General features: G+C 37.7%; 1 protein-coding gene across 1 annotated transcript in view; it reads left to right on the top strand.

Annotated features, from left to right (window-relative positions):
* The window catches only part of ABCC4 (ATP binding cassette subfamily C member 4 (PEL blood group)), a 201,756-nt gene that overhangs the window by 71,483 nt on the left and 103,646 nt on the right, over positions 1-26,627 (top strand). Inside the window, exons 13-19 of the mRNA XM_070942649.1 lie at positions 61-147; positions 5,051-5,147; positions 8,532-8,747; positions 9,456-9,596; positions 12,512-12,549; positions 15,239-15,339; positions 18,468-18,614. Coding sequence (XP_070798750.1) covers positions 61-147; positions 5,051-5,147; positions 8,532-8,747; positions 9,456-9,596; positions 12,512-12,549; positions 15,239-15,339; positions 18,468-18,614 — 827 coding nt within the window. The remainder of the gene's footprint in view (positions 1-60; positions 148-5,050; positions 5,148-8,531; positions 8,748-9,455; positions 9,597-12,511; positions 12,550-15,238; positions 15,340-18,467; positions 18,615-26,627) is intronic.

Raw genomic sequence — 26,627 nt, 5'->3', positions numbered from 1 at the left:
ATATGTGCAAGGGGAACCTTTACCTTTACCTTAATTGTTCCTTACTTGTCTGTTTTTTAGAGCTGTGTACCAGGATGCCGACATCTATCTTTTGGATGATCCATTAAGTGCAGTGGATGCAGAAGTGAGCAGGCATTTGTTTGAAAAGTATGTACCTCCACAGTGAACTTTTTAAATATTTACATTTCTCTTCAGTGGTTCTCCTTTCTTATCCTGTAAATGGAAACAAGGTTAACTTGAAACATTTAAAGACCTTTCGTGGGTTTTGTGGCCTGGTGAATATATTATTGCTCCTATATCTTATTCTAACGATAGAAAATCAGAATCATTTATGTAAACATTTCAAAAATATTGGGAGAAGTGGGCTCAGTATTTCTGTCATAAGAATAACAGCTGACGTGATTATAAAGGGATGTTTTTGTTGAATAATAATATTTTTGAGTTAAGAGTTATATTTCCCAGTTAAAGAGTACAATCCTATGTTTATTTGGAACTACTGCTGAACTCAGTATTATCCAATGCTAACTGCATCCTTCATTGATTAATTCATTGATTAAATAGTATATGGTCTCCTACTTGAGATAGGACTAGAAGACCTCCAAGGTCCCTTCCTACTCTGTTATTCTGAACCATAGATGGTACCTAAAGCAATTAGCTAACTAGAATATATACTTACATACATTTGCACATTATGGGCTTTTGACCTTTTTGTTTTTGAGTGAGAGGAAAGAAATATTCCTAAAGTAGCAGTTGATAACTATGACTGTAGATTATTGTTCCTTTCCATGTATCTCAAAAAATCATGGGGCTTTTATGGTGATGTGTTGTGATATTGATTAATGGTGATTTCTTCTTGAAATTGTAGCATTTCTTAATGCTCCTTTATAGTACTTCATCCTCTTCCCATATACTGTTTGTACTTAAGTGTTAGATAATAGTTCTTCTTACATATGATAAAGCTGGAATTGATATATCAGTATCCAGTCTTATCTATGTGGATGACAGAATGTTAATTTTACAGATTCTGATTTGCTTGCATTGTCACGTCGTCACCATGTGACGTATCATTACTTTTCCCCTCTTCGCTAAACCGGGGGTGAGTGTAGCCAGCACATGACTCATCCAGCCTGTGGGCAGCGAGTTTGACACCCCTGGCTTAAGAAAAGCACTGCAAACTTTGGCCAATTATTTCGTTTCTAAAGCTCTGGAAATCAGTCACAAGTCCATAGTGATGGCCTTTGTGAAACATCCTAAAACAGTGGCCCCCAACCTTTTGGGTGCCAGGGACGGTTCTGTGGAGAGACGTTTTTCTGTAGACTGGAGGGAACGTGGTTTCATGTACTGTCTGCATCCTACAAATTGGGCTTTCCTTGTTTGCACGGCCCGGTTTCTGGCATGCTGTGGCCCGGTGCTGGTCCATAGACCGGGGTTTAGGGACCCCTTTCCTAAAAGACATATTTGGATTTTAAATGATTTTAATTTGTTTGGACAGGTTAAATTGTTTAAATAACAAGACATTGTTTTTCATGTCACGACCTCATGCAGAATCTGATAAAGATAATTGCTTTTATATTTTATTTATAAGAATCTGGAAGGCTTTTCTTAATACTGATCTACACATAGACTTTGATATCTTTTCAGATATCAAGTTGTGCCTTTAATTGAATATTAATCTTTAAAATCCTCAGTTTCAATGCATATATTTGAATCCAAAATTTTTAGCATAGTTAGTTGTTTATCCTACTTAGCAACTGTCCATCTCACTCGCAGAACAACTTTTTAATGTGTCCGCCGAGCATGCTAAATGGTCCCTTCATGTTGTTTACATTTCCAGCTTATATCAGAGGTGCTTTTATATATTCTGGACAATTTCTCTGGTGTCATATACCAACAATACATAATTTTCCATGTGCCATTTTTATATCAGTTTTCCCATTCTGTACTCTGACAGAAGGAGTCAATTCGGAGTTCAGAAGCTTTATGCAGCATAATATGCATGCTGAGAGAAATGAAAATAATAGAAGAATTGTGCAAGGAAGGAAACCCCTACAGCAGCGGTTCTTAATCTTTTCTGCATCACTGACCCTCTTTAAATACTTTTTGTGGCCCCAGACCATGGCATGGACCCCCCTCAAGACTTAAGTCAAGATTTAATTCTGTTGTGGCCCGCCAGCGGCCAACGGAGCTGGTGAGAGACTCAAACAGTGAGGAGGTTGGGGAGGAACATGGGCCAGTCCTAGAGTCTGGGGAAGGCTCTGATGACTGCTCTGTGCTGAAGGCAGAGATGGGGCCAGGGCCATCTGACAGTTATCAGCTGCCTTCAGAGTCGGATATCAGTGGGGCAGAAGAACAGCTGGAGCCTGTTCCCAGTGTGCACATGTGCAGAGTTGCCAAGAGAAGGGAACAGCTAAGAAACAAGGGCTGACTCGGGAGTAAAGGCACAGGTGAACAGTGAATGGTCCCTCCCACAGGGAATAAAGAGGAGCGAAGGGAAGGGGAGTTTGCAGGAGACAATTAGTTCATTTCATTAGGGTGAAGATCTGATCCTGACTTCTTGCCAAGTAATTGCTGCTACAACGTGGTGTTTGGAAGATATCAGCCTGGCCACTCTCCAAGCCTGATAAAGGTCTATACTTGTGAAATCTCATGAAAGACTGTTGGGACTTTGCTGGAGAGGAATTCCCTTTAAAGGGAAGATTTTATCGGGACAAGAAGTCTGAGGTCAGAAAATCATAAAGTTTCTTCAGGCCTTTGTGGATCCAGTGTGATATCATCACTGCTGTCCCAAGGGTCCGTGGACCACAGGTTGAGAACCACTGCCCTACAGTATTGTTGAGTATATCTGTTGGCTCTAGTGGCCAACAGAAATGAGAAGGTGCATCAGGCTGTGAGCCCAGAAGGGGATCTCCCAACATAATCTTGCAATATAGTTTCTGTTCTATTGTCTCCTCTCTCTACCCAAACAAAATTTGTGTGCATGTATTTTGTAGGAATAATATATATTGCAGTTCTGTGGTCATGCCATGTTTGAGACATAGGTTTATAAATTAATCTTTTTTACATAGGACTGAAAATTATCATCAAGAAGATGTGTATGCTATGAATTAACAGTTGCAACAATAGTTGTTCCGGTGGCATGATTCAGAATTCTTTGTGAGAAGTGATTACTTTTTAATTAGATTTCCGCTGTTGAAATCATCCAATTCTGGAACATGATCAAATATTAATGGTTAGATAAGTTAAGTAAAATTATATTATCTTGAGAATAACCCCAAATTTCTGCTTTTACTGTCTCTTGGTCTCTTTCGCCATACATTTTGTTTATTATTAAATTTTATATTGCCAACTATTGTTGGATCACATCAAGGAAGACATGAAATGCATGATTATCACTCCTGAAGAAGTCAGCTTTGCTGACAAGGAGACCTTGCCATAGTGCGGGAATAATGCTAAGAAGAAGAAGATTCCCAACTATTGTAGCTTCAAGACCATTTACAATAAAAATGTATTATATCAGTGCCAGAGAAGGGGAGCAATTATGAAATTAATTATTTTTATTTAGCTCTTTGTAAACTGAGTTATATTATTTGCAAGACATGTTACGGTCACTAGATTTAGGACCATATTCTTGATTTTTTAAGAAGCAAAGTAAGTTGGTAGTGATTGAAGAGAAATCTTCAAGCATAAATGTCCCCATGTTAAGAATTTGCTGTAATAGATATGATACATTATTGTATCATACTTGTGACTGTCTTATTTTTAAAAAAGCTGTTATCTTCTAACATTGAAAAACCAGGCTTTTTAATTTGGTATGTAGAGTATCTTGTGTTCATTTTTCAGGGATTAATGTGACATTTTTATTATTATTTTATTACACTTTAAAGCAAGTTTTTATAGCAAAATTTAATTTAATGCCTGTAAATATTCAGGTATTAATTTTTATTCAGGGTCTACCTTGTGCTGAAAGACACAAAAAATAGCTTTGTGTAGTATAATATCTCAGAGTGGTCAATCATATATTTCAATTTGAATCAGATGTTCCTGTGGCTATAAGAAGTTTCCACTATGATCTAGAATGCAGATGTAATTTTTCAGGCAAATTGGTTCAGTTAAACTCTCTCATGGACATCACACTTAATATTGTATAAGTTTCCATTGCAAATGTACATTGGAGTATATGTAAATACTGCTGAAATCTAAAAAACTCAAGATGGAAAATTAGACCCGTGAGGGGCCGTGGTGGCTCACGTGGTAAGATGCTGGGTCTACACGTCGCTAAGGTCAACAGCTCAGTGGTTATTCCTGTGAGCGAATAAACCGCAAGGGACAAGAAAGGAGCCTCCCCCAATTGCCTACTGGCATTCAGGCGTAAAGATAACGCCCGAAAAAAATTCCTTTCACAGAGGCAGCCAATCACCTTGGTGATCCCTGGCCATACGCTAAATAAATAAAACAAGAGCTGTGAGACAACTACAGTTGTGACAATGTGAATGAAGCACTTCTCTTCAAAGAAATTAAGCAATTGTGTCCTATGGAAGGCTTGTGGGTTTGTTTCAGGAAACAGAGCTTGAGACTCATGCATTGACCTCAAGAGAACTTTCTAGAAAGATCTGGTGCCTGGGGTAGTACTCATCTACTCTTTTCCTCTGTGGTTTAAGGAACAGGGTATAGCAGGAACATTCCATAAACTGTCCAGTAAAATGCTTTGCTAAAATTATATCAATAATTTAGAATATAGGACTCCCTCCTTCTTTCAGTTTCTTCTCCTGTTCAGCATTGTAATGGTTTTCCTAGATTGGAATTTTTTCTTGTGATCAGATATTATTTGAGGCTATCTTTACATTCCATCTTTCCCCCCACCCCCAATACTGAATATCAGTAAGTAGAACAAGAGCCAGAATTTAGTTTCAAATTAGATACTGATGAATAGTACTGTTTAGTTCTTTCCTAATTATCGTATAAAGTGGAACCTTTAAAAATTACTTTTATAGCAACTTGATCTACTGTTTTTAAGAAGTCAGCATTTCATTCAGTTTCATTTCTTTTGCAGGTGTATTTGTCAGACTTTGCATAAAAAAGTGTGCATTTTAGTGACTCACCAGTTGCAATATTTACGAGCTGCAAGCCAGATCTTAATTTTAAAAGAGGTTGGTGAAAATAAAAATAATCTTCGGAGGGTTGGCAGTGTATTAGTTTGCTTTCCGTATTCTTAATATTTAAAGTTGAAGAGTTATAAATAAGCAGAATAGCATGGTCAACTTTGCAGTGTTACAAGTAATGTGTCTACATGGCGTACAAAATTATACATTTATTTTACAGAACTAAATAAATTAAAATGCCATTTTTGAATGATAAAGTCAGGACTTTTAAAACCCCTAGCTAGAAATTAAAAGAAGATAGTGTAAAATATATCTGTTGAAGTTTTCAACAGCTGAAGTGAGATCTGAACTTCCTGCTAGATAGCATGGAGAAAATATGCTCTTATTTTGACTTTACAGCTGTAAATATAAAATGTTAAAGCTGAAATTTGTAAGTATATAAGACATTAGGCATCTTGAATCTAGGCTGTTTACGTTCCATGCCTATTCTTTGCTCTTTTAGTCAAAATTAAATGAATTACAAATATAAATGCAAATAAAGTCAATAAAGATCGAACAGACATAATCTAATATCTCCCCTCTTCCTCCATTCTAATGTCACTAATAAATAAAATATTGTTATGTTGCTTTCAATGTGACATATTTGCGTTGACTGAAGCAGTATAAAAACCTGTGAAAGAAATAAAGTAAATAAATTAACTAGGAAAGATATCCTGTTCGCTATAATTATCTTAGAATAAATTCCAATTAACAAATTTTAATTGTTCCATATATCCTTAGACAAACCAGATATAAGAAAGGATATTATGTATTTCTAATTACTAACAAGACTTCTAATAATTATTTTTTTTTGTAATTTTATAAAATATTTGCTAATCAAAATTTTGCCATCTTTCAAAAAAAAAATTAATCTGTTTCCAATATCTAATATCTAATAACTATCAACTATGCTACCATTAACACATGCCCTATTGACACTTTATTTTTCAATGAGGTGTTCTGATCTATAAATAAATTTGGTAATTAATGAGGGCACTATTATAACTATGGAATTTCCTTAAAAAAAAGTCATCCTAAAATTGGGCTATCACATATACATTGTGGACCCATGACTTTTACCACCTTTCCAACATATGAGATTCACTTCTATTATACATTTATTTATGATGTTGTATCCCATCTATGAAGGGGAGACCCATTGAAAAAAATGCACTCTAGACTTATGTGGTTAGGATGCTATGAAGCTTTCTGATAGGTCAGTTTCCAAAACGATATAATTCCCAAGTTACCCATAAAATTTACTATTAAAAGATAACACATTTAGAAACCTAGCTTTTAATAAAATAGAGTTTATTACCAATAAAATAAAATAAAATTAGATTATTGCATAAGCAAATATTTTAGTTTGGAGAAGTCCCCAAAACCTTCCATGGCAGGCTTCTCACTTACCTTTATTTTTCTCCCTAAATCAGTGGTGAAATCCAAATTTTTTTACTACTGGTTCCGTGGGCATGGCTTGGTGGGTGTGCCAGGGGAAGGATACTGCAAAATCTCCATTCCCACCCCACTCTGGGGCCAGCCAGAAGTGGTATTTGCCGGTTCTCCAAACTACGCAAAATTTCCGCTACTGGTTCTCCAGAACCTGTCAGAACCTGCTGGATTTCACCCTTGCCCTAAATTAATATATTGCATGGATGAACAAATGTTGAATGTACTAAAACTACACCAGGGCTCTCTTTATGGAGAAAGTGTAAAAGAATGAATAACAAAGTTCCTGATGGCCCCATTACACGTCATATACTGTTTTAGATCACAAACTCAGTCTGAAGTAGCCCAAGTTAGCTTTAGATTCACCCAATTTTAAATCCTAGCTTCAGTTCTGGCTTACTGAGCTTAAAGACTGTCTTTTTTAAAAAAAATTAAAAATAGATTGTTATACTTCTCTCTAATTATTATTTAGAAAAAGATTGTGGAGAAGAAATTTTTCAGTTGGGAGGATTGACAAGTAGGATTTTCCAACTGACTTGTATTATATGTCATTTGGGATTAGAGGAAAAAAGTCAGGAAATTAATAGTAACTGATAGGACATCTATTTTTATTGCTGCCTTAATGAGATCAATTTAATCAGTTGCTTCGGGCATCAAAATAAACCCTTGTTTATTAAAAGAGGATACTCCTTTTCTTCTTTCTGCTTACAGCATAGCCAGAGAAGGTCCTGAAAGTTTTATATCTTGTTTTATTTCTGTAATTGCCAATTATAGTTGCATCCAGACTCTAAAATGTGATACATTTTAACTATGATTTGTTGAAATGTTCGCTTCAAAGCCATGGTTATGAAATATATAACTAAGATGTTCTAGAATTAAGATGATACAAACAACTCAGATTTACAACATCTAGCCAAACAGGGTCGATCTTGAAAGAAAGGATGTAGACTAGACTGGGAAATTGAAGAAATGTTCTGGAAGAAAGCAACAGTTGAGACACTTCGATACTATTGCTAAGGAAACAACATGGACCATGTTGTTGGTTAATCAAACCACGTGGTTGGTTAATCAAAACCAGAAGGGTACATTTCCATCTCCTCATCAGTTTTCTGGAGAAGGAGAAAAATACCAAGAGAATGTACGCGTTATTGCTGTATTTCTCATTCCTAGCATGAGAAATCATATTTTTGATTTTCAGTCTGGACTATTACTTAGACAATTGCTCACTTAATCGAGAGAGCCAGTACTGTGTAGCAGTTAGTGGACTTCTGGCACCAAAGAGATCCAGATTCAGATTTCCTCTTAACTACAGAAGCTGCTTGGTTGAACCATTCTCCCTTAGCCCCACCTGGTTTACAGAAATAATGTTATGGGGGTTGGGGAGAAAGGAGAGAGAACATCTTAAACTCCTGCATGAAAGACAGGATATAACTTTAACAAAAAATTGAATAAATAAACGATAATTCATTACAATCAGGGGGATACAGGGAAATATAATACACCAATGACTTAATTAAATGTTAAGAAATATGATACTTTTGGTATGAAATGTCTAAGGTACTCTGTTATTGATCATTAGTAGTAAAATGTTTGGACCCACATTTTAATATCCATCCACTGAAGAGTGCCTCTTGTCCATGAAAGACAAGTGTGTAGAATAAAGGTGTAACTGGTGAAATCTCAGTGTCAGCGGGAAGGATAAGTTTGGTTTATTCATCCATCTCTCTGTAGATCCCACACTTCCTTGAAATGTACCTTAATCATTTAAAACAGGTTGCTGGGAAGCACAGACGGTCTCAGAGAAAGGAGGACATTTACTAAAAGATTCTTTTTGGTGGAAGTGGAGCCTGGATTGCAGCTGGCAGTTATCTGAAAAATTACTAGTGTAGTTGGCTATTTTACAACCATTCTGCACCTTATAGTCTCTATGTATTTTCTTTCTAGGGTAAGGAGGTAGGGAAAGGTACTTTCTCAGACTTCCTTAAATCTGGAATAGATTTTGCTTCCCTTTTGAAAAAAGATGAGGATAATGATCGACCACCATCTCCAGGGACACCCAGCCACCAGTTGACTAGGATTCGTACATTTTCTCAGTCTTCTCTGTGGTCCCTGGAGTCTTCGGTTCAGTCACAGAAAGATGGAACTGCTGGATCACCAGCTGTGAGTAAATGACATGAGTATAAAACAGCCTGAAAGTTGAACAGTGTTTTTATTTGTAGAATAAGAAACTGTTATGTATTTATGCCAAAATGTGCAAGTTTAAGTATCATATTCCATGATCTTGTGAAATATTTTCCATTGACATTAACATTTTTGCTGTGAAATATGATACTTAAACTTGCACATGTTTGTGCAAATGTTTGCAACATTTTGGCATAAATAACAAAGAACATTTATACTCTTAAGAGTATACATTTTAATTTCAGGTGCTTAATTACTTCACATTAACGATTGAGAAGAATGAATGGAAAGTAAGAACAAGTTGTCGTTTTCATAATAAGCAGAACATCTTCTGAACTATATCAGATTTAACATTCTGGCACAGAATTTGTTATATGCAAATATGCATAAATAATATGCAATGTAATATGCAAATATGCATACATAATTTGTAATATGTATAAATATGTGGTGTTTTATTAACCTAATCAAAATAATAATCAAAAGTAATGTAAAAGAATCCGCTTAAATTATGTAATTGATAGCCCACATCAAAGCTTGATCTTTTAAATTAACCTAGATGCATTATTTCCTCAGATTGGGGAAGGTGGCTAAAGAATTAGAAAATCTGTTTTAGAAACTTATTTTTTTGTAGACTTAGTCTTAACAAAATCCTTTTCCTTAATTTTCACTTCCATTGTATTGTAGATGGGACCACTCCTAACCGCACTGCCAGAAGAAAGTCGATCAGAAGGAAAAATTGGCTTTACCATTTATAAGAAGTACTTTTCTGCTGGTGCAAATTATTTTGTAATTTTTATACTTTTAGTTCTCAATATTTTGGCACAGGTAAGCTTTTTTAGGGATCAAAAAGGAAAATGTTACTGATAATTGGTTTTAATAGTTTAGCACATACCACTTTCCTATTCTGTGTGTATGAAGTGAAGTAGCAAGATTTAATGCATAAAAGAGATATTTTCCTCTTTGAAATAAAGTGGTCAGATTGTAAAATGAGCTTGAGATTTATTTACTGGAAGGATGGAGCAGTGATCTATCTGTTCCTTTTCGCACGTAATTTCAAAAGAAAACATTCCATACAATTTGATTATAAAAAGAAAAAACGTTTATTGAAATTAGTCTTTCAAACATTGCAGTAGAATTTTCTGTTTATAGGGAAATACCCCCTTTTAAACTATACGTAGTTAGCATAAATTAATGTTTAAATATTATGAATTGTTTACTTCTGGATATTAGTAGGATGTTAGGGGTATGAGCTTTGACTTAGTGGCTTTCCATTCCACCCCAGGTCTTGTGAGCTATTGAGGGGCTAAAGCTATTGATTCAGTCATTACACAACTTTGGTCAGTCTCTTCCACAGACCTGGAAATAATACAGTCAAATTAAAAATAACAATGAGTAAACTTAGTCATATGTAACTAAATTCAAGGAATTGTATTACCATGCTTGCACTACAATAGTGAAAAAAACAACATTTTCTTGGTAGCATTACCTTTTCAGGGTGCCAACCTGGAAATTTAAGACTCAATTAAGCCTTATTCTGAGTCCCACCATGGCTACTTCTAATTCCCCTCTATAATAGATCTAACACTATTGAGAATCTCTGCTTTAGAATTTATTCCATTTTAGTTTTTAGATAGTGCTGATAACTGCCTGATGGCAAACTGAGAATGTTTTAGGCATTCTTGAGTTTTCTTTATTTGGATGTCACAACTCCTACAATATGTAACTGATGTGTCCAATCTACCATATAGTCATAGTTGATGAGATAACTTTCGGTTATTGTGGTGTAAGATTGCAGATAAGATGCTTAGCTTGGCTTACTGTTACGTAGCTTATATTTTTTGTTTGTACTACTCCTACCACTAGCTGAAAGAGGAAGCTTGAAAAAGCTTAATACCATTTTGAGAAAGGAATAGTCCCAACCACAGTGAGTGAGGCAATGCTGCTAAAAAAATGCTGTGCCTGGATTCTGAGAATTGTGAGGATTATCAACTAATCTTCTATTCTTGAGTAAGATACATGGCAAGGAGCAATCTCTTTAAGGCGTTACATTATTGTATGAGATTAAAATAGAAGCAGATAATCATTTTCTTTTCAGGGCTGCTATGGGTAGAGAGGTTCCTTGTCTGCTGACCTATATTGAAAGAAAGATAGTGGGATCCTGCTAAATCTTAATTCATAAAAGATGGCTGATCTTCTTGAAAAAAAAAAGACTGTTCAGAACATTCTGAGTGGAGCTGAAGAAGTTGACAGTCTAGGACAGGAGTGTCAAACTGGATTTCTTCAAGGGCCGGATTAGCATTGTAGTTCTCTGCCGGCTGGGGGGGGGGAGATGGGATCGACACCTCCTGCAGCAACTTGCCGGCCAAAATGGGGTGTGGGTGGCCGCACCCCCCCGTGCCTTGTTTTCAACCCCCCCCCCAGCCTCCAGCAGCACTCTGCTGGCCAAAGATGGGCCATGCAGAGGCCTCCCGAGGCCTCTGTGTGGCCTGTTTTTAGCCAGCAGAGTACTGCAGGATGCTGTGGAGGCCGAAAATGGGCTGCGGGGGAGGGGGGATGACGCAGCCAGTTTTGGACTGCAGAGGCACTGCCGGCTGATCCTTTGATATCTCCAGTCCGGCCCCACGGCTGGATTTAAGCACCCCACAGGCCAGATCCGGCCCATGGGTCTTGAGTTTAACACTCCTGGTCTAGGATGTCTGAGAATCCAGAATGCTTTTTGGTGCATATTAAAAATTTTAGGCAATCCAAATCAAATTCTATGTTTAAATTAATTCCTAATGAATGGAAGCTGTTACAACATTACACAAAGTTAAATGCCACATTTTCCCACAAATCGGAATGCACGATTACTGTTTATGTGCAGTTGTGCACAGATTGAGAGTAAGAACAGGGAACATGTCAAGAGTTTGAAAGGCCTTCAGAAAGTTGTGCTGTTTTACTGCATGTTTGAGACTTCTCTGAATATCTTTAATAATATTCAAGTGGTGAGGACTGTGAAAGCCATTCCCAAATCTTTACTTTTATTCAAGATTGATTTGGAGGTATCAGTCCATCAAATCTTGATTTGGGTCATAGATTAGCACAAGGTATTTTAATAATAACATTGAATCTTATAAAAGATAAAAATAGCACATAGCTAGCATTGATATCACAATATTGAACTATAATAGTGAAACATTAAAATCTCTCTACAAAATTCTTAATACTAAGTCTAATAACCTAAAACAGAGGGAAGAGCTCTGAAGGCAACAAAAATATGGAGACTATGGAGATTCTTAGTCATCTGGAACATGGTTCTTCCGAAGGTGCTTTTTCAAAAGGCAACTGGGTTTCCTTTGTTTTTGCTTGAAGATGTTTAGCTTCTCATCCAAGAAGCTTCTTCAGTTCTCTTCTCTTCAGAACCGGAGAAGCTTCTTGGATGACAAGTGTTTTTGTCTTTAAGCAAAAACAAAGAAAATCAAGTTGCCTTTTCAAAAAGCACCTTTGGTGTTGTGGTTAACTTCATACCATGAACATTTGCTTCTGTTCGCTTATTAAAAAAAATACTAATTGACTGGAAGAATCTAAAATTTTTGCATATAAGTATGTGCATGCATGTATTTATTTTTTTGAATAGTATGTATATCTAAAAAGAAAGGCTCAAGGATAGTTTATCATACTTGAAACATGTTTTGAATTTAAACCACAAGGCATTAAATAATCCAAAATAAATTCTAAAAGAATTGTTTTAACTGTTTTAGGTTACTTATGTACTCCAGGATTGGTGGCTTTCTTATTGGTGAGTGATTGTTTCTATATAAATCATGTAAATTGTCACTTTTAAGAATGTGGCAAATGAATAAATCAGGACTTTTGATCAGGGGTGAAATCTAAAATTTCTTACTACCGGTTGTGTGGACGTGGCTTGGTGGGGGGGGGGGTAATGTGACTGGGTGGGCGTGGCCAATTTTTTTTTTTAACTTTTAAAACCATTTTTTCTACAACCTCTTCGGCTAAGAGGTTGTAAAAAAATGTTTTCAAAAGGCTCTGACGATCCCAGCTGAGTTCCCTGATCGGTAGAGGCTTTTTTAAAAAGCCTCTGCTGATCAGGGAACTCAGCTGGGATCGTCAGAGCATTTAAAAAAAAACAAAGGTTTTTTTCTTTTAAATGCCTTTGACGAGCTGCGCGATCATCAGAGGCTTTTTTTTTTTTTACTTTTAAAAGCGTTTTTTCGGCCGTAGTTGTAGAAAAAATGCTTTTAAAAGTAAAAAAAAAGCCTCTGATGATTGTGCGGCTCAGCTGGGCATGTGGGGGCGGGGGCAGGGATTTTTGCTACCGGTTCTCCGAACCACCCGCCTCCATCGCTACCGGATCGGGTGATCCGGTCCGAACCGGGAGCATTTCACCCCTGCTTTTGATCCATATTCTTTTTGAAAACAAGACAAAAATGCTTTTATTCTTTGGAAATCCATACAGCAGTTCTTCATATTAGTTCATAGTATTTTTGGTAAGCATAGTTTGAATTTATGGAAAAATGCAGTCACCCTTTCTCTTTACCCCATCCCAAAACTATTATTTCATTTTTATTTTGTGCATTGTGCTTTTACCATCTTTCATTAAAAATATTCCAAAATTTTCTGTCTCTCAGAAATCTAAAAATCGGCAGCTCATAAGTATAAAGTAAAAGAAAGCATTGTACAAAATAACAATTAGGAAAGCCAGAAATCCACTTCTTGGATGGATTCTGTGAAATCATCCAGATAAACCATGATTTTTCACAGTATTGAATAAACACATGAGACTTCTAGCGGATCAATCAGTATTAAACTGTATCAACAAGTTTGTCTGATAAGAAAAAGTCACTTTGTCCACTTACTGTTAAATAGAGACTACTCTTTTACTAGCTATGATTTTCCTAGTGTGTAATTTACACTTCTGAAAATCCTTAATTCTTCTATTTCAATAGATATATCAATATTATTCTTAATAAAATGAGAGAAGTTTTAATGGAAGACAATTTTTAACCCAGGATTTAAAAATGTATCATATATAATAGACAAATTTTTGAAATAGTGAAACTTTTTTTCAAAGTGAAACTTTTTTTCAAAGTTTGAAAAAAAACACACAGTTGAAACAACAAAACAAAGCATAAAGAATATGTAAGGGAAAATTCAGTAAATGAAATTGTTTGTGAAAATACAACAATTTTCACAAACTATGTACCAGTATAAAATCTTTACAGATTTTTGTATCCTTTTAACATGCATCTTTTAATGATTCGATTACATTTACCTTAATTTCTTTTTGACTATAGGTCATTGATTCAATTAAATGAATTTACAGTTAGTGAATTATGCAGTTTATAAAAGAAATCTTACATTCACAAATTTTGTACCTAGAGGCCATGTGTTCTAATCCATCACAGGGTGTCCCTTTGAAACAATCCTAGTAAAGAAGAGCCTCGACATTTGTTTAAAAATCTTTTAGATCCCATATTGGAATAGAATTAAATATTTTAGTATTTTAAACTCTACATGATACTCTACTGTTGTTGTTTTTAAAATGGTGTTGTTAATTGTGTTATATTTCTATGCTACCTTACATTGTTATTTATTGAAAGGTAATGCAAAAGTTTTTATTAAATAACAACATAATTTGGAACAAACCCTGATTTTTACTATTTATTTCTGGGGCAAAACTTAATGTAGTGAAAAACATAACATTGCCAAAGCAGGCGGTATCTTCACATTGGTTTTCCTCTTCCTTATTTAACGTATTTTCCCTATACCACCAGGCTTGATAGCCTCGAACTACGCCATCTACGTTCCAACCTAAGCTTAGTACACAAGATTATCTACCATAACGTCCTACCTGTTAATGAGTACTTTAAATTCAACTGTAATAAGACAAGGGCTATCAATAGATTCATACTCAATGTAATTCGCTCTAATCTTGATTGTAGGAAATATGACTTCTGCAATAGAGTAGTAAATGTCTGGAACACTCTACCTGATCCTGTAGTTAGTCTCTCTAATCCCCATACCTTTTACCTTAAGATTTTTACCGTAGACCTTTCATGTTTCTTAAGAGGTCCCTAAGGGGGCATGCATAAGCGCACCAGCGTGCCTACCGTCCTTGTCCTACTGTTCCCATTTATGTGTACTCATTTTATGTTTTGCTTATTTATTTCCTTTTAAATGTGTCCATGTCCATGTCTATACTGTTACTTATTTCCTTGTACTTGTTGACAAACAAACAAACAAACAAACAAACAAACAAATAAATAATAATATCAGAAGTCCACATATGGTTTATTATTTCAGAAATTACAGAATGCAGTTGAAGAAGGACTGTTGTTTTATGCATTGCAAAGTGAGCGGTTTCAACTTTTCTGAAACTTAGAGAGAAACCAGAGATTTATTCCAAGCAATATGTTCTCATGTGCTTGCAAGCTTGTTTGAAATACCTTCTTTCCATGTGTCCGCAGGGCAAACCAGCAAGTAATGCTAAATGTCACTAGAATGGAATATGGTGGGCAAAATATCACAGAAAATCTGGATCTTCCCTGGTATTTAGGAATGTATGCAGGTAAAAACTTTTAAAATATCAACTATAATTTGCAAAAATCTATACCATGATCTTAAAATATGAGGGTTTTAAATAACTTTTAAATGTTACTAGACAACCTGTGTCCCATTGGGTTATTTTTCTAGCAACATTTCCTGATCATGTAAGTTGTGCTGATACACCCCCACATATTCTTCCCAACCCCTAGTGTGCAACTCCACAACTTCTATGCATCCTCCCTGACCTGTGTGGCATTTCTCATGTGCCCTGTGCACACTCCCTGATCTTCACACTGTACATTTTTTGTGGAGCTGACAGGAATGGTATGCAGGAGTGTAGTGCAGATCAGGAAGGGTGTCAGACCCGGGTGTGCAAGTGTGGGTTGCGGAAATTGGGAAGGTACACGAATATGTGCAAGAGGTGCCTTGAATGTTGGGTCTGTGGCCATGGGGTGCTGGTCAGGAAGGGTGTGCGGAGTGCCCAAGAGAGGCTGGAGAACTTCAGGGTAGGGGAGACTTGCAACCTTTCCTACCAACTTCCCCATTGCTGATGCTCCCTGCCAGCTTCCCATAAGCAAATACTTCGATTTTGAGAAGTTGGCAGGGAGCATTGACAATCAACAATCAAGTTTACATTTCCTGCCGGCTTCCCCATTGAGTTGTGGGAAGATATTAAGGAACATAAATGATGATCACATTGCTCTGACTATAACAATGTACCTGTGTTGAAGCAGTGGCAACACAGTAACACTGAAATAGATAGCCACACCTTCCCCAAATTTCACTCCCATTACAGGAGTATAATGGCTCCTGGAATTCTGTAAGTTACGTCATTTGACGTGCCTTGGTTTAAAACTGGCTGCCCTATGATGTACCATATGAACAGTACAAAAAGACTGAAGGGTTTTAGAAGTATATACATAGATAATTGTAGATTAAGAGGATGCTGTTTTCTTCTCTGACTGTATTAATTAGATTATCTCTTTAAAAATAGTCTTAAGTTGGATAGAGAATTTATAGTCTGAATTTTGAAAGCAATTGATTTATTGATTGAATTTATATAGTCGTCAATATGTGACTCTGGGCAGTTTATATGGTTAAAACACAAACAATATCGGGAAACCAAAAGGTAAAATAATAATGCAAGCATTAGAAACATACAAACATTAGCAATGATGATGTTACTTAGTTTGGGTAGTGAAATGTCTTTAAGAAAACAATCAAGCTCAGAGAGCACTAAGAACCCCTCAAACATTAGAAAATTAAAACAATTAAAAACTATACCATATGGGAGAACATAGTCACTTCAGGAATAGCTGAACTGGAAGGTAAATAAAAATTGAATATTTGAAAACTCATCATAAACTTTACCTTTCCAAATGGATTATCCCAGCCATGTTTTTATTATTATGAACAGATTCACAGGAAATTTGAAATTGAGCCTGCTGCTAATTCTTAACTGTCTTAAACATGCTAAATCTACCTAGTGACCAGCAGGATCTGTGTGTCTGTCACCAGCCTGTTGTTAATGCATAAAATAGCATTCAGCCATTTTAAATGCATATTAAAATTTCCAGAACACAGACTTTAAAAAATGTTTGCCTTCAAACACCTTTTTTATTTAAATAGAGGTATAGTTTGTAAAATCCAATCAGGGTTTAAGGAGTTATTGTTAGAATATGTGTTATTGTTCTCCGTGTTATGCTGTTTATATAGTATGTTGATTAGTCAGTGTCTATAATAAAGAATAGGGGATGTGGTGGCTCAGTGGCTAAGACTCTGAGCTTGTCGATCGAAAGGTCGGCAGTTCAGCAGTTTGAATTCCTAGTGCTGCGTAACAGGGTAAACTCCTGTTACTTGTCCCAGCTTCTGCCAATCTAGCAGTTTGAAAGCATGTAAAAAATGCAAGTAGAAAAATAGGGATCACCTTTGGTGGGAAGGTAACAGCGTTCCGGGCATCTTGGTGTTTAGTCATGCCGGCCACATGACCACGGAGACGTCTTCGGACAGCGCTGGCTCTTCATCTTTGAAATGGAGATGAGCACCGCCCCCTAGAGTCGGGAACGACTAGCACATATGAGCGAGAGAAACCTTTACCTTTACCTATAATAAAGAATGTCTGTTTGTCCTTTCATTGGACTCTTAAGGGACCACTGTGCATACCAGGGATAAGCATCCTGCAGAATACAGATGGCCCCGTAGTAATTTTGTAACTCCAGAGCAACCCTGTTGAAATCTGGGGCAAGTCATCCATTTTTAGCTGTACATTTTTTTCCTAAAACAAGACATTTATTGCATGAAATTGTGTTTTAATAGACTCATTTAACTCCTTTACAACTCCATCCCCAAAGTGTGCCCCACAGCAGACTGAGAAGCAGCAGTCTATCTGCTCAGAGTCTCACAGGGCCTTGTTATCTCTGTCACACGCAAAAAAGAGAAAAATAAAGCCCAATACCAGCTAAAGAACTGGCGGATGTGAATTCGCACTTTTGTGTATATAATGATAATTTATTAAATTTATATGCTGCCCAATTCCCAGTGACTCTGGGCAGCTTACAATTGTTAAAATATTTAACTTGTTAAAACATTTAAAAAACATTTTAAAACATATTTAAAAACAAAGAATAACAGAGAACAACGTACAAGCCTGAATTGTTTGGCTGGATCCTTTGTTAACTGAATGTCAGTCAAATGTAGGTCCATGAATGCACCTCTATCAGTTATTTTATTTATGCTTACCACCAAACAGGGATAAATAGCAGCAGTAGGGAAAAATAAAAGGAAGAGTTTCCTAGACTCACTACCAGACAAGATGGGCACCACATACATCCAACAAATAAATAAAATATTTACTTTAATGATGAATTTAAGTCAGATCATGGGCTTATCAAAAGCTATTTGCGCTTCTTGTTTTGTCAACATGCACCTCAGTTACCCAGCTAGAGGCAAATAACTTGTAGGAAATTTGTGCAGAATTACTAATTTTCTTGTTGCAGAAGGTTTGTTAAATTAACAGTATTTGATGTTAAATAAATTACTGTCGAACTACTATCGTTGTGATGCATGATTTTTTTTAAAAAAAATGTTTGTCGATAGATTCTTGAAGTTGATAGATTACATTATGTAATTCTGCCCTTCATTTAAATACAGGTTTAACAGTGGCTACGATACTTTTCAGTATACTGAGGAGCCTAATTATGTTTCACATTTTGGTTAACGCAGCTCGGACTTTACATGACAAAATGTTTCAGTCGGTTTTGAGAACTCCAGTGCTGTTTTTTGACAGAAACCCTATTGGTAAGTTTCTATCACTTTACAATAGTGGAATACTGCTGACTATTCCAGGAATGGGCAAGAAGAAGCAGAGGATAGGTGATTCAGGAATGTCATCACACTATTTGAATGGTGACATTATTGCATGCATGTTATCCTTTTGACATCATTGTTGGTAGGTTGTAGATGACACTTTTGATGTATAGCAATAGCATTTAGACTTATATACCACTTCACAGTCCTTTACAGCCCTCTCTAAGTGGTTTACACAGTCAGCATATTTCCCCCAACAATCTGGCTCCTCATTTTACCGAACCTCGGAAGGATGGAAGGCTGAGTCAACCTTGAGCCGGTGAGAATCGAACTGCCAGCTGTCAGCAGTAGGCAGAATTAGACTGCAATACTCCATTCTAATCACTGCATCACCATGGCTCTTGTATGAATGATCAAAAGATTATTTCCCCTTCATGCCACTTTTCAACTAAGTGGTATCTGCAGAATGTTCACATTTTTAATGTCTACTTAGTGTAGCTGGCAATTTTTTTGCAGTGATGTCTTCTTCAGTTGACATCATGACATGTGCTTAAAGTGGGTTGCTACCGGTTTGGTCCGGATATGGTGAACCGGTAGTAACGGCTGCGGGAGGCTCTGCCCACCAGCCCAGATGTCATCATGCACGCTCTGTGCATGCGCAGAAGTGCCACATGTGAGCAAAGCAAGCACGCACAGGCGCTCCCGTTGCAAACCAGTAGCAAAGGTAAGTGGAACCCACCCCTGGCTTAAAGGTTCATTGATTGAGAAAGTGCAGAATAATATTTTCACCCTCTAATTTATGGTCCTACTAGCAACATAAAATTCGCTTACTGTAAAAACTCTGCTTGTTTTCTTACTGCCAAAAAGGATAAGACGTTTAGTTTAGTTTACTTTGTTAGTAATATCATCATTATTTAGCCATTGTCTTTCCACTGCAGGATGGCCTCTTCTGCATGTTTCCAACCAATATGGTCTTGAGCAGTGGTGAAATCCAATTTTTTTTACTACCGGTTCTGTGGGCGTGGTGTGGCTTGGTGGGCGTGTCGGGGAAGGATACTGCAAAATCTCCATTTCCTCCCCACTCCTGGGGGGAGATATTGCAAAATCTCCACTCCCACCCCACTCTGGGGCCAGCTAGAGGTGGTATTTGCTGTTTCTCTGAACTACTCAAAATTTCTGCTACTGGTTCTCCAGAACTTGTCAGAACCTGCTGGATTTCCCCCCTGGTCTTGAGTTTTCCTTTGCCAGTCTTAATTGACATATGTTTCCTTTAAATTATAATTCAGCTTTAAATCTGGTTAAAGATTGATTTCAAATTAGCACATGAAACCATGACATGAAGGAGGCTTAGAAAACTTAGATTGCCTGAACACAGAGTGTACATAGTAAGGATAACTCATCTGACTGCCATTGAGGGGAGATGCTCTTAAAAATTTGAGATCTTTCCTCATGTTCTTTGTGGATAAGGTAACTTCCACTTCCTTAAAAGCCTCTTTCACTGTCAAGAGTTGTCTCCTTCCTCCCTTGAGTTCTGTGATTGACAAAGAACTTGGAAGAGAAGAAAAGTATTAGAGGCTTACTAATGACCATAAAGCCAAGCCAAAATGTATTTCTGACATTAAGCAAGACTATTGGTTGATGTTTCATTCATTGCACAGTGAAAGTAGTTTTTCTGGTCTTTTTGCTTTTACAAAGGTATCATGCTAGTATCTCCCTGTGTTTTCTATAGGCCAAACCTGACTGGGCATGCTTAAGCATGTTTCTGACATGAGCTGAGTTTCCAATTACAGTGTTCTATTTAAACTCTTAGAGCATCCATCATGCTCAGTAGCTTAGTGGTACACAGCATAAAGCAAATATAAACAAATGTAAAAATGAGAAAATGTGACCAGGAGTGGGTACGGGTGGGGTGAGAGATCAGAAGGATCCTGGTAGCTCCTTTTTTTGGCTAATACGTTTTATTAAAAGGTATAAGTTGTTGCGAGCTTCAGAAGAGAAAAAAAAAATGCTACTAGGCAGCTGTTGATTTTTTTGTCACTGTAAACTAACATGGCTCTCCACCTAAAGTTCCTGAAAGAGAGAGATTGAGAGATTTAATGGGTGAATAAATAACATTTTTTTAATTGGTCACAGTAATGGTAGCAATAGCAGCATTAAGTAGATCTTTTTGATGCGCACCTTGTAACTAAGGTACCACTGCCAATCGTCTTCAGATATTCTCAGTCATCCAGGTCATAGGTGTCCCAAAGGTGCTTTTTCAGTAGGCAATTGGACTTTCTTGTTTTTCTTTGAAGACATTTCGCTTCTCAGCCAAGAAGTTCCTTCAGCTCTGACAGGATAGTGGGGAATGGAAGGATTTATATTCCTTGCAGACAGCTGGACATTTGCATCCTTTTAGAGGGTTGTTGAAACACTTGGAGGTTTATCTGTGTCCTCAGAGTCACCTGAGTAGTGATCCTGGTTCCTGTAGTCTGCAATTTTTTCCCCCTCTGGAAACCCAAGTGCTTCAATGACTCTCTAAAAGGATGCAAATGACCAGCTGTCTGCAAGGAATATAAATCCTTCCATTCCACACTATCCTGTCAGAGCTGAAGAAGCTTCTTGGATGAGAAGTGAAACATCTTCAAAAAAACCAAAACAAAACAAGAAAGTCCAATTGCCTCTTGAAAAAGCACCTTTGGGACAACCATGACCTGGATGACTGAGAATCTCAACAGACGTTTAGCTATACCATTTTGGGATGAACACCCTTTGAATGGTGTGGGAGTAGGAATGGATTTCCAGAAGAAATATTGCAGACTACAGGAACTAGAAGCATTACTAAGGACACAGATAAACCTCCAAGTGCTTCAGCGACCCTCTAAAAGGATGCAAATTACTAGCTATCTGCAAGGAATATAAATCCTTCCATACCCCACTATCCTGTCAGAGCCGAAGAAGCTTCTTGGATGAGAAGCGAAACGTCTTCAAAAGAAAAACCAAGAAAATCCAGTGGCTTCCTGAAAAAGCAATTGCTGGTGCAGCAAAGCAAGCTTAGTGTGCACCACCCATTCTTAATCTTGGCAAAGTGCCTCTTGGCAAACCGCTAGTAAGAATTTACCAAGTTGATCTGGCTTTTGAAAAACGGTACAGTAAGAAAAGACTATTACAACAGCTGCATTAGTTGTAACTTGAATAATGATGTCTTCTGACCTTTTACCACAAGAGGGCAGCATTAGCTGCTTTATTATATCCTCGCTTTACAGTGAATGCCCTTTTAAAAGAGGAAAATATATGCCTTGACTATTCTTAGTGTCATGTTTTGAGGAGTGAAATGTGTGGATATAGATAAAATTTCTAAAGCCTGACCTCCATTATTTTGAATGTAACGGGGCCCTGAAGGACTATAGACACACTACCAATTAGTGTAAGCAATGCTGAGTTACATAGACCAAAGAAAAAGCAACTTCATATTTATATCCAATATCTTATAGGACAGGCAACTGAATGAATTCTTAGTGGTTAGAATGAAATGTTGACAATTCTAATTTGACTTAAGACCATTGCAAGGTGCATTGTTTGTTTATTAGCTCTTTTCAGTGCTCATCAAACCTAAAGTTTTGTTACATAAGTCATGTGGAATGAATTCCTTTTAGGGGCCCTGCTTGAGAACTTCCCATGGGATTAATTCAAAAGTATTTAAAAGTGAGTGCACATCAAGAAGCAAGACCCATGGGCTTATTTTTTCTCTCTCTCTTTCTAAAAAAAAAACAACAACAAAAAAACCAACCAAAATTAAAAAAGCAGGAGCAGACTAACTGAGCTCGCTAAAAAGGAATACAATTTACGAGACCGCCTTCTGCCTCCGATAGCCTCCCACCGACCAGTACGCTCCCACAGAGAGGGTCTCCTCAGGGTGCTGTCGGTTAGACAGTGTCGACTGGCGACCCCCAGGGGGAGAGCCTTCTCTGTGGGAGCACCTGCCTTCTGGAACGAGCTGCCCCTGGAGATTCGTCGGATTTCCAACCTCCATACCTTCCGCCATGCCCTTAAAACGCTATTATTCCATCAAGCAGGGCTGGCCTAAAATATTATTTTAATGGGTTATTGTGTTTTAGATGATTGGCCAAACTATTTAATAATTTTAAATTGTTTTTAACTTTTATATTGTTGGTTTTTATCTTGGCTGTACACCGCCCTGAGTCCCTTTGGGAGAACGGCGGTATAAAAATTTGATAAATAAATAAATAAATAAATTCAATACAATACAATACCAGAAGGAAGTTTGAGGTGCAATTTGGCCAGATTGAATGGTGAGACCACTCACCATAGTTTTTAGCAATCATTGCTTGTTCACTTCTCAAGTAGACAGCATGTTTAAACAAGAAATACTGGTTGGAAGGCATGTAATTTTAAAAGCAGCTAGTATTTTTGATGGATCATATGAACAGGTTACAAGGGGTAGCTTCATATTAAAATACTCCATTGGCAATATCATTCATCAGTCATATATGCTCTTAGGCACATTGCCAAAAGATAACTGTGTTATGTCTGTCCAGAATGAATTGCCAAACTGGTCTCTCTCTCTCTCTCTCTCTTTTTTTTTGGAAAGTAGATGTATTTTAGAAGGTATTTATTATATCTTTATCTTAATGAAAAATGTGTATCTGGAGGCTTGATGGTTTGCGTGTTTCTCACTTAGATCATTTAACATTACTGATAGCTTTTGTTTTATTTCTACTTCATTTGACTGAGTAGCTTAATTGTAGGAAAATCTTTTTGCTATATATTAGTGTTCATTGCCTAGGAAAAGTTTACTCCTATTAATAGACAAGAGGAATCTAATAGAAGCGATACCTTACAAAATGACTGTAGACTCAGTGGAATGACTCAGAAGTTGTGGGTGCCCCATCACTGGAGGCTTTGAAGAAGAGACTGGACAGCTGTTCGTCTGAAATGGAATAGACTCTCCTGCTCAGGCAGGGGGTTGGACTAGATGACCTCCAAGGTTCCTTCCAACTCTGTTATTCTATGTTCTAATATTCTAAATAGTATTCCTGGGTGTTTTCTTGAAACAGTTAGTAGACTAAGTATAAGGTGTGGTAATTAAACCTGTTTGGCTGCCATATGTTTAAGGCAAAAAGAATACCTTAAATATTTTTTTTTCTTTCTTTCATATAACAATGGTTCTGTGTACCTTAACCTTATCAGGGTGTGATACTGAATGATTTTTGTGGGAGTTGCTCTGTTACAGCTATTTGTATCATAATAGCTTTTGTTACAAGTTTAAATAGCCTTACTTACACATAAATCTATTTGATTATAACTCTTGTGATTCTGTTAGCAATCCTTTATAACGCTGATTGCTCTAGGAGTTGGCTAAAGTAAGACAAATAATGCATTCAGGCTTTGTGTGTATTAACTATCTATTCATACGGTCGGACTTTTTTTTTAATGCCAAAACACTTGTTTTCCGAGACGTGAACTACAGATTGTATCAGATGCAGAGCTGTGTGCATCTGATACAAAATGACTGTGTGAAGCAGTGCATTTCTGTTCCATCTGCACCAGGAGTGGTACTCACTTACTTTCCCTACAGGTTCGCAAATGTGTGCGCGCATGTCCACGCATGCGCCCGGCCTTCCACGCATGCGCCTGGCTTCAAAAACGTGCCTAAATAGAGCTGGAGTGGGTGAGCATGCCCACCTGCGATTTCCACTACTAGTTCGGGCGAACCAGTTCAAACTGGCTGAATACCACCTCTGATCTGCACCAACGAACCGGCTGAATACCACCTCTGATCTTCACCAACGAACCGGCTGAATACCACCTCTGATCTGCACCAACCCAATACGGGATGCGTCAAACCCACACACAAGAGACTGAGACCCTTTGCTCTGTGTGCCTATTGCTTGAAACTTGGAACCTTCCCAAGTCAGGCAAACATTAAAATCTCTGTTCTTTCTGAAAGTTTTGTCAACAACAACAACAACAACCATGTCAGATGTTCCGGAAGGAGACTGAACTATGGCTATGCATGTCTGATGTGGCCGGACCAGCTCTCCATGCCAGAGAAAGACTAGCAGACCAAACAGAGAACTGTGTTGACTGCATAGATTTCCTGCGGTCCCAAAAAAGGAGAAAAGCATTTGGCCTGCAGATTCAGGTGACCCAGTGCAGATTCCACTCCGGAATCTGTGAAGGGAGGAAAAAAAATCTGAAGGAGAATAGTTGCCTATTTCAAATGATTCATGCTGGCCAGGATAGAAGTTTGAAGTCGGGAGCTGGAAGAAAAATAAGGCTACCAACTGTGATTTTCAGGAGAGGTATCAAATTTAGAGGAGTTCTGGGTCCTGTGAATCTAAACTCTCCAAAAAAGGAAGAAGAATATGTTCCTACATGTTCCTTGCATTCCTCTCTGTATTGTTTTTGGAGCAGTGGCAGTTTTCAAATGTTACAGTAAGGACCTTTTGAAGCTTTGTAGTTATGGGAGCTTAAAGTGTTGGAAAGAAATCTGGTGAACAAAAGCAACAGATCAACTGACCTTCCCTTCTTTTAAGATTTACCTTCCTCTTTCTGAGAATTGAGACCGGAGGCTTTTGTCATCTCTCAGGATTTGATATGCCCCCGTGCCAGTTATGTAACCTAGTAAGAAAGACACAGAAGATTTAGACATGCCTCCAGTAAAAGATGCTTGGGACTCAGTATGTCATTTTTAAATGACACATCTTGCCATTGGACTTTGCCAATGCAGTAAAAGACAGCAATATCGTGAAGGCGCATCCGTTATTGAAAGACTCGCCCATGGCCTGATTGAAGAGGATTATTATGAAGGAACTCTCAGCATCTTCTCAATAGAAGGAAAGAATTGAAGCCTTTCAAAGATTTGAGTGGCAAATATGTCTTTAACTTGTTTATGTTCTGACCTAGGCTTCCTTAGAAAGTAAACAGCACAAATTTAGTCCCGGCAAACGTCTTTATTTATACGACTGTAAATTACTTTCATTTACCGTCCGCAAGGCTTGATAAACAGTCTTTCAGGGGAAGGTTATCAACACCCACCTATCTCATGTGGAACGCTGCCAGAGAGCTAATTTCCAGATGCAGGGCAAGGCCAAACTTAGCACAGAGTCACAAACAGCATTTTCACATCTTGAATCGGCCAGATTAACTAATTGCTTCCTGCAAAAGCTCACGTCCCGTTCACTTCTCTTTTATGTCTTATGGGAGGGGCCAATCATCTCCAAGCCTTACTCCCAAGTTGACCCTGTTTTCTTAATTGTTCCTGTCTCCTGGCAGCTCTGCACATATGCATACTGGGAACAGGCTCCCGCTGTTCTTCTGCTTCACTGATGTCAGACTCCAGAGACTCCGGAGGCAGCAAAGAACTACCAGATGGCCTTGGTCCCCTCTCTGCCTCCGACTCAGAGCCATCGTCCGAGCCTTCCCCAGATTCCAGGACTGGCCCACGTTCCTCCCCAACCTCCTCACTGTCCGAATCTGCTGCCAACTCTGCTGGCTGCTGGCAGGCCTCAACAGTTTATAGCAAAAGAAATAAAACAAACAAACAAAAAAGCCACAATATGTCATTATAATATATACTTATCTATTGCAAATATTCAAGTACATACAATATATATTTCTAATACATTCACACCACTATCCTTTTAATGTGCCTTTCTCTTCTCTGATATTGTATGTATGTTCATTAATATTTTTGTATTTTGCTTTTGTTCTTATTCATTAAAAATTAAATTAAAATAGTCTTCATATAGGGCAGTGATGGTGAACCTTTTGGGCACTCGGTGCCGAAACGGGAGCGTGCATGCACGCTTTGTGTGCACGCTCCTCTAGGCTGCAACCCGGAAGTGGAGCTGCCCAGGGTGTATGCGCGCGCCCAAAAATGAACTTCTGGTTTCTGGAGTGCACATGTGCACCGGCCAGCTAGTCTTTCGGGTTTGTTCGATCAGCTGTCTGGCACGCATGCTCACGCAGGAAAATGGAAGACCAGCTCTTCCAGTTTCC

The sequence above is a fragment of the Pituophis catenifer genome, unplaced genomic scaffold (assembly GCF_029215685.1).
Source record: "Pituophis catenifer annectens isolate HBS135680 unplaced genomic scaffold, rPitCat1.0.hap2 SCAF_4, whole genome shotgun sequence".
Taxonomy (NCBI): Eukaryota; Metazoa; Chordata; class Lepidosauria; order Squamata; family Colubridae; genus Pituophis; species Pituophis catenifer.
The sequence above is the reverse complement of the archived record's forward strand: the minus strand, read 5'-3'. Positions and strand labels throughout refer to the sequence as shown.